At 30.8% G+C, this 9,480-nt stretch overlaps 1 protein-coding gene across 3 annotated transcripts; it reads left to right on the top strand.

The window, feature by feature from the left end:
* Positions 1–350: 350 nt before the first annotated feature.
* Positions 351–9,480, top strand: LOC116769314 (homeobox protein Hox-C4). Of its 3 annotated transcripts, none has more exons than XM_032660378.2 (3): positions 351–567; positions 834–1,452; positions 8,051–9,480. In XM_032660378.2, the coding sequence occupies exons 2-3, from the start codon at positions 930–932 to the stop codon at positions 8,707–8,709; spliced, it is 1,182 nt and encodes a 393-aa protein (XP_032516269.1). In that variant the 5' UTR covers positions 351–567; positions 834–929; the 3' UTR covers positions 8,710–9,480. The 3 variants fall into 3 exon arrangements, with proteins under 3 accessions (XP_032516269.1, XP_032516270.1, XP_061385365.1); XM_032660379.2 differs by having other exon boundaries at positions 351–582; XM_061529381.1 differs by having other exon boundaries at positions 351–1,452.

The raw sequence follows: 9,480 nt of genomic DNA, 5'->3' as shown, positions 1-9,480 counted from the left end.
TATTAGAAGGTTTCTTAATCCCTACATATAGAGAATTGTGATATAGCTCACTCTTTATCACAAACAAGAATGCTCATAAGGTAGAGAGAGAACAATATATTTCGTATAGTCCTTCCGATACGTTATCGTAGAAGCCATCCCTGTCTCTCTGGTAGAGTTGTTTGCGCGTGGAAAGTAGAGAAGTGTTGTTACGGTTTAATGCTTTGGTTACTCAGGCTTTACCAAATCGAACTCTACACTTATAGCAATAGAGTTAAACATCGTATGTCGGTTTCCATATAAGAGGCATGAAGAACAGCTCCGCCTTAAAAATGGAAGGTGGTATGTAAAAATTGATGAACATGTATAGGAGTCCTTAAAGTGACAGAGTACGCTGGCGTGTTGAGCGGTGTATATTGTCTCAAAATGTCGCGGGAGTGCGAGTCTCAGCCATTGTTTATTATCATAAAGTGATAAATCAAATGACTTTGCAATAAAATTTTTGTTTTAATACAACAACATTCATCAATAAGTGTTCAGTTCTAAACATTTTAGTGTCAGTGATTTAATTCGGTGGACTGTTTTATTGTAAGTGCTGAACCGGTTTGTAATTTTAGCAAAATATATGGAGGTTATTTATAATATTATAATACATTTTTCAGTAAAACACTATCAGTAACGTTAGAAAATTTTGGGACTCTATATAAATAATTTAATTTAATTTATATTAATATAAAAAATTAATCGACACACCATTATTGGAATTAATTAAACGTTCTATTAAAAAAAACCATCTCCGTATGTAATAGAAAGCTAGAATTACAAATCGCAGCGTCAAAGTACATTATTTACAGGCAGTAAAAAAAAATGCTCCCGTTCTTCGATAGTTGAATGGCGGCCATATTAACAGTGGTATTGGGATGTGATGCGCCGACTCGACCCCGCCCACAATGAGCTTCCTCATGAACGGTGGATACCAGCCGCAGCCCGATCCGAAATTCCCACCCTCGGAAGAGTACAGCCAGGCTGATTACATACCACCAGGAGAATACTACCAGCACCAACACCTACAGTATGGCTACCAGCACCAGTATCCAGTACAGATTGGTACAGGATATGGATATGGTGGTTATTACCATCCTATACCACAGCACCCACCTGTAGCGCCACCACCACGGCCGCCGGAACCGTCTCATCCGTCTGAAGCGGACCACGGCTTTGTACCGCACAACGATACAGCCCCAGGATTAGCTGAACTGGGATTAAGGCTGGAGAGGCATATAGAAGAAGCTGCACCAGCTGGGAGAAAACTCCAGGCGTTAGGCCGCGAAGGCTCACCCGCCTCGGAGTTGGATGACGAAAGACTACTCCTAGACAGCCCTCCGGTAGAAGACGATGATTCCTCTATATGTTCTGATAATACAGATAGAGTTATTTACCCCTGGATGAAGAAGATTCATGTCGCTGGAGCCTGTAAGTAATTCACGCCATACATTTAAATGTCACAAATAAGCCGACAATTTAAAAAAGAACCGAAAATAGTTCGACGATGAAAAAAAATGTTGTTGCATAAAAAATTACGGCATCCTCATATTCTACAATAAATAAACGCAATTTTAACGTTAAACATGGTCCTTAAAATGATCCTAACGAAGACTAATCGCGACACATTAATATCAACCCTCGATTCGGCGATTGTATGGTCTTAACACGAGCGCAAAACTACATTTTAAAAAGGCGCCACGTTTGCGGTATCACACTTGAAAGAAATTAACAAATTGCCACCAATCAATAATAGCGCTCTGTTTACGGATACTCGAGTTTTTGTGACTGAATCTTTTGATTTGTTTTGACAGTTTACTAATGTGATGTCGTTTGGAAGGTCCTGCGTCTTAGGGATCTTTGTTGTCGTACAAAGGACGCGAAGGATGGTAATGAGGCTCATTTATTTTTATTACTTTTAAATAGATCTCGTGATCGGGAATCTGCCGTGAAGATTACTGATTTGTGTTTCTTAAGCACCTTAAATGTCCTTCTATTGAGTTGATAGTTTTTTTATAGGTTTTTGATAAACATCAAATGAAACGACTTTTTTGTCTGCGCTCATAGACGTTGGTGAATTTTAATAGGTTTTATTCATTTTTAAGAACTTTATTATTACTGCAATGTTATTTGACCTAGAATATTGGTTTTTCTGAATAACTATATAGGACACTGCATATTAATACAACTTTTAGTACGGGTATTCCAAGACTAATAAAATAAGTATTGTTAATACAAAAAAATATATATATATATAATAATAACCACTTAAATTTTTCTCATTAAATGAAAAACTATATGGATGACAATAGTCTTAAAGCTATATTAATAATCTGTACAACTGAATCTTAATTCACCAAAGCTGTATTGTTCTACAAAGGTTTTCATTATTAAAAGTTCTTTTATTATTAAAACACTAGTTTTTGTCCGCGACTTCGTCCGAATTAATTTCTGAATTAGTAATACATTATGTATAACTGACCGGGCGACTTCTGTTCCACCCTAGAGGCCGCACATAACCAGATATTGGAATTTATTAAGTTTTTTTTTCATTTCGATCGGCAGAATTAAATATCCTATGTCCGTTTCCTGGTTCTAAGCTGTCTCCCCACCAATTTTCAACCATATCCCAACAGCAGTTCTTAGTTCAAGTTATAAAAGATGTAACTAACACAACTTTCTTTTATACATACGTTTTATTCTTTGATAAAATTCCGACTCCTCAATAAATTCTTTTTCAAGTTGAATTAAATAACAACGTCCTTAACACTTGAAGTAAATTATATATTATGTAAAATAATCCTACTACCCGATTTCACTATAAAGCACATAACTAATATTATAATTTTATCAGTATTGTAACGTCTTATCCGGTTTTTGTTTGTAATTAATCTTTTTAAAACCTAATGAAACTTATAACAGCTTCATATACACGGAGGTGGCATTTCTTTTCTGTTTAAATTATTTATTTCAATAGTTCTTAGTTTCAAAAATTTTAATTTATTTCAAAGAAAAATCTTAATTTCTTGTAATTTAATGACAGACGTATTAGGAATACTCACTTTTTTAGACTGGAAGCCTACAGAAACTTATAAATACACATGATTTTGATTTTCATCATTACTTTATAGTTTATTGCTTAGTTAGTTTTATCTGAATGTTTTAACTAGGATAGCTATATGTTACACCAAACATACAAAACCATCGACTAGATACGTAAAATTACCATATTAGCTAGGTTACCTTGGATTGTCGTACACAAAATAGAAAAAAATATATATTAATTTCAATAATAAATAACAGCCTGAATAGTTATAATCTATATCTTTTATGTGAATTAAACTAAAATATTGATATTTTTCGGAGTGAAGCTTATTTGAACAAATGGGATATCTTCTTCACTTTCTTTAGGTATGTTTTCATTGTAATACTTCGTATACATATTAATAAATTATTTTTTATGTTCATAAAATAATTTAAACAGTACCAATTTATTAAAATTATTAATTACACATATTAAAAAAAATTATAATATATAAATATGTGTGTATATAATTATATTAATATTTAATTATAAGTTTTGATACTGTATTGTAAATAATTTGTTACAGAATTTACAACATTTGAAAGTTTTATGAGCCTCTCAGTATGGACTTCATCCACTCAATTACAACACAACAAGCCCAATTAGAGAAAATGTTCTATGATTATTTACATTACATTTTACCTGGAAAAGTAATTTCAGAGACCCTATTATGTAAAACCTTTATTCAAAATATGCTTTGCTAACGAAAATTTCAAAAATGTTATAGAATAAGAAAAATCACGTTGCGGACAAAAGATCTTAGCAAATTAAGTGTAATCGTGGCTATGATTTGCAAAAACAACATACGTTTCTTGGAGATTATTAGCCTTATATTTTCCTTTTCTATCGCTTTTCTTTATATAAACGGAGGATATAATTAATTTATCCACTTATTCGTCGGGTTTTTCTAACAATACAAATGTAATATTGGAGAAAAAATTGTGTTTTTTTTTCACGAGAGAGTTTATTTTAAATACATAGAATTTTATAAATATTACAAAAAAATATAAAGTGAATATAAAAAAAGGTAATATGTAGCCATTTGCTTTAATCGATCCTTCAACGAAATATTTGTATCCATCACAGGCAGAAGTTTTGTATATTTAATTTATGAGCGAAATTTCTTGCAATGGTTAACTTTTCGGAAGCCTTTTTTAATATTATTCTAGAGTTAATAATAATATTTTTCTTTTAATCTTCAAAATCGCCTATTCTTAAATTTCTAACAACAAACAAATAATGTTGTATTATTTTATTAAAAAAAAAATCTTTATTTGATGCAATTGTACTTGTAATATAAAGACCTTTATTCTTTCCTGACCGAAAAGAATACATAATCTATACCTTATTCCGCAGGCTTTTAGGTTCATAATAATACTTGAGATTCTAGATATACAATAATATTAAGACGGATGTTGGTACTATATATATATTATAGCTATGTTTTGAAACCTCAAAGACATTCTCACACCATACATTATCATTTGTTGACAGCTTTTTGAAAGCATGTCATGTCTAAATTATGCGTATTGTATACAGATTTTTTTTATAAAAATGACCCGCGGGTCAAGTGACAAGTTTTAAAATAAAGATATTTTAGCCTCGTAACTATATCATTACGTTTTAGCATACAAAAAATAAGAATTAAGTTTTATTTTTCATAAAAAAGTATTAATGGAAGACTTGAGACTTTGCTATGGAATATTTTTCCTTAAAAAAATTTCTAGATTATCAATATCAAAAACCCTACCCGAATTGGAATCATAGTTTTATGGAATATCTGAGATACGAGGACGTACATACATACAAACCCGTTTCGATTTTGATATAGAGACAAAAACTTATAACAACAAAAGCACTTTGTTCGTACGAAACACGACGATAATTCTTCAAAATAATCATAATGATTAAAAGTATTCGCGAGCGTTATCACGACACTGTCAGACGGACAGCATTCCTCACTCCATAACTGTGATACAAGCAGTAAGTAATAAAAGACCACCGTGTGTCGGACAATCGATGGAGGACCACACTGCCTCAGGTAGTAGGTGATTCAATTCAGATTGTCATCATGCGATCACGATAGAAACTAACGAACCGGAGACGGAGTGCGCGGTAGCCGGCGTATAAATATTACAGCCAATTAAGATCGGTCCCTTATTGATATACATGAAATTATTGATTAGAGTTCCTGTTCACTTTATTCGACGCTTTAATATTATTGTGTTATTTTTATGTCACCGGACATGAATTGCGAAATGTAGCAAAATTAGCTTAGCATAATGATGTATTTTTGTTTAACCGTGGTCGGTTGGTTTAAAATTGTGCACGCAAAATTTAAAGGAATCTCGACAGGTTTCGACCACAAATACCGAACTCCCCGCACCGGTCAACCTCCAGAAAATTCTTTACTGAAAGTTCACGTTTGAGATTTACATAAGCTATTTAAAAAATATACCTAGTATGGAAGATAAAAAAATATATTTTGTCCTTGTTTCGTATCCAAGCAATTAAGGAATATCTTTCTATTAACATATTTTATAGATATGTTTAATTTATCTAATAAATAACTATTTATTCTTTCTATAAACGAGTATCGAAGAGACATCTAAGCCAGCACATTTATGCGCAATTATAAATTAGAAGACGCCATTTTCTGACGTCAGAAACCGCGACAACGGGCAATCTCAGTGGCCTTCAATCTTGCATACCATTCTGACCACGATGTTCCTCCAAGAATTCTATGTTTTGTCCCTTTCGCTTACAAATAAAAAAAGCGAGAGGAAAATAGATGCAGATTTATTTTCCTCAGCAAAAATACTTCTCAATGTTACATGAACTGATTTGCGCCTGCCATGTTTTAATAATAAGTAAAATTTGTCTTTTAACGCTCATTCATAATATGATAATTTTAAAGTGGTCTATTTTATATATATATTTTAATTTGACATAAATATTTTATATTATATATATTTTCATATATCTACCTAGTATGTATTTTAATATTACTCATGTTAATAGTATAGGTACTTGGTCGGTGTTAACGTTATTAAAAAACATTACCTTGGAAGTAACTCAGTTAAATACACTAATAAATATAAGTATATTTATAAAAAGGTTTTAATAAAGGTGTTCAGAAATATTTAATTACAAAGTTTATATCAGATGACATTATTTTCTTTTTTATAGAAATCTTAATTATTTTCAAGTCAATACAATTCAAGCTGAGATTCAAGCAAACATGTAATTTAAAGTAATCCATAAATAAATGGCTTATAATAATTGCTTTGTAGAAATAACTTATTTTTGTTATTTTTAAGAAACAATGAGGTAGTAAGTTTTTTTAAATAGATGTTCCAAAATATACATTGGCAATTTGCGTTTTAAGAATATTTAATAATGTTCAAATCATATTTCATTACAAATTTAAACAAAACTATATTTAAAACTTAAAATAAAAGAAAATTAAGAATTATATCATTTCACTTATAACTAACTGTATATTCTTAAATTTTCTTTAACCTTGGATTGAAATTAACTAGCGCTTGTTACATTTAGGTTATGTTTTAAACACTAGTTATCGTTAGGTGTTTTAGTTGATTTAAAATAGTTATACATTTAATCTTCGAACAATGCTTACATACACTCTTTAAAGTTGTTTGATAGTCACAATAAAACTCAGGAATTTTAACCGATTTGGTGTTGGTCAACTTCAATTTTATAGTTCTTTATACAAAACCGAAAAAAGGTATAGATTTCGGAGAAATTAAAATGAAAAAATCTGTTAATTCATTATATATATGAAATTATAAAAATGTTAGAAACAGTTTCACATTAATAGTTAATTAAGTTACAACCTTCTTTTATTCCGTCGTCGTACAAAGTCTCTTTCAAGTTAACAAAAAAAGCAATTTCCTTGGAAGGAAATTAGGAAATTTTATACAAAGCCTTTGCTTATTCTCAACAAAGTATTCTGATTTCTTTTGTTAAGTTCGCATTTTATTCTAAAGAAACTAATTATTTTCTGAAAATTGGTGTATAAGTTTTTTCACCTATCCTCTTAATATGAAAATATGATTTTTACCACGAGATCTATTATCACTTTATTTGTTCAACAAATAAAATAAAACTATAAATCTAAGGGCCGAGGATATTATTATAAAAACAATGCTAGTATAATTATACATTTAACTATTCTACAAAACGCTATATTCATTTAGGAATAGCGTGATTTGAAAATTTCAATAGCAATGTATTGTGTTGATAAAATCATGAATTTATGTTGTTTGAATTGTTTCAAATAATCGTTATATATTAAAAAATTATATATTCTTATATAGATGTGTCTCTATAATATTATTTTTAAATTAATAATCTTTTAAATCTGTTAATCGAAAGTTTTCAAGTATGAGAAAGTGTTTTCCATAAATTATTATAATACAAATGTGCTTTCAAATTTAGTTTTCATTGAAACGAGGAGACAGGAAAATAGATTAGGAGAAAATAAGTTTTACATTATTTTTTAAACAACAATAAAAATAAAATTACGGTGGTAATGTAAAACGAAAACCATTTACAATAAAAATATCAGCTAACAGTCTGATACGTGAATATCTAACAAATAAAAACTATGTATTTATAAGCCTTATAAACAACAAATTTTGCTAAACTCAATTAATCAAAAGCAAAAAGGAAGCTCATGCTCGTACACGTGTAATTATTATGCACATTAATTAACAGAACCCGAGAGGTTGTTACTACCTCATAATTTATTCAGTAAGGTCCCCAACACGCAACGCTATTTCATTTGAGGTGCACGATAAATTAACAACACATTACTGAGTACATACGCCTGTTTAGTACCTTGGTTATAAACTATCAATTAGTATATTGTAAGTATTATATTTATTTGTATGTGAAGATTTATATTCTATTTTGTTTCAGCGAATGGAAACTATCAACCTGGAATGGAGCCGAAGAGACAGCGGACGGCGTACACGAGGCACCAAATATTAGAATTGGAGAAGGAGTTCCATTACAATCGCTACCTTACTAGAAGAAGGAGAATAGAAATAGCGCACACTCTAGTCCTATCGGAGAGACAAATAAAAATATGGTTCCAGAACAGAAGAATGAAATGGAAGAAAGACAATAAACTACCGAATACCAAAAATGTTAGGAGAAAAACTAATCCGGCCGGAGTGACTACGACCACAACAAAGGGAGCCACGCCAAAGAGTAGATCTAATAAAAATACAAATAATAATGATAAGAAAAAATCAAATAACAATGGACGTCCGGACAGTATAGAGAATGTGACAGATAATATTATGAACGAGCTGCACTGTGTCGGTGTTCAGCAGAACATGTCGCATGATCCGGCGATAAGTCCGATGACGCATCCGTCTAACCAGATGAATCCAGGACATCCTATGACGGCACACCACTTGCACATGATGGGAATGCACGCTGGGCTGGACCCGTCACTAGTGGCCAATCTATCAGCCCACGGGTCACCAGTTGGCAGTACCGGCTGCGGGACTGGCATCAGTACTGGCAACGCACCCGTCATCAAATCGGACTATGGACTCACCGCCTTATAATCTATAAAATGTAAAGACTATATTTTCATTGATGGACTATGATTTAATTCTTACCATTCCTTAGTATTTGTAAGGTGTAATAAAGTGATGATAAAATATAGCTTAAGATGAGATGTAAGTAAATTTAGTTATTAACAGTCATGAAATTGGATGTTTGGATAGTTAAGTGAAAACTTTACAATGTCAAAAGTGTGATTATTTTAGGGTAGTTATTTGAGTGTTGGGTTTGTACTTTTCTCTGTAAGTCATTGTCCTTGAAGAAGTTTCTAAATCTGGTGACAACTGTATAACATCAGTTTTATTGTTTAAGCAAATCCGTTACCAAGAAATGTGGAGATGTAAAGTGTAATTTTTTAACATATGTATGCCTGACAAATTGACATTATAATAACACATTCTCTCTATATTTTGTAATGTTTGTATATTTGATAAACATTTGTTTATTTTTGCTATGTAAGTCATCTTTAAGTAAGTTAATTCTGTTACAATTAGCGAGTATTTATTTATTTTCCTAACATCTGTTTGTATAATATTTATATCTAATACTAGTTTCAAGATTGTAACAATTTACTCATATTTTATAATAATATGAAATATTAGCAAAACTTATTCATGGTTTAAAATATCTGAATAAAATGTGATTAAGACAATGGCTTAGGTTTAGGTACAGAATAAAAGAAATAATTTTAACGGAAACATTGTTTTGTAACTAAAAAATAGAAAAAAAAAAATGTGAATATAAAACCAATAAAATATAGTATAAATCTGAAA

The sequence above is a fragment of the Danaus plexippus genome, chromosome 5 (assembly GCF_018135715.1).
Source record: "Danaus plexippus chromosome 5, MEX_DaPlex, whole genome shotgun sequence".
NCBI lineage: Eukaryota > Metazoa > Arthropoda > Insecta > Lepidoptera > Nymphalidae > Danaus > Danaus plexippus.
Note: the sequence above shows the minus strand (reverse complement) of the source record. Positions and strands in the feature narration are given on the sequence as shown.

What these genes read in the sequence shown, in the direction of transcription:
- LOC116769314 (XM_032660378.2), top strand. Translation starts at nt 930, where the DNA reads ATGAGCTTCCTCATGAACGGTGGATACCAGCCGCAGCCCGATCCGAAA. An exon ending in GATTCATGTCGCTGGAGCCT is followed by an intron (nt 1,453 to 8,050) that starts GTAAGTAATTCA and finishes ATTTTGTTTCAG; the next exon opens with CGAATGGAAACTATCAACCT.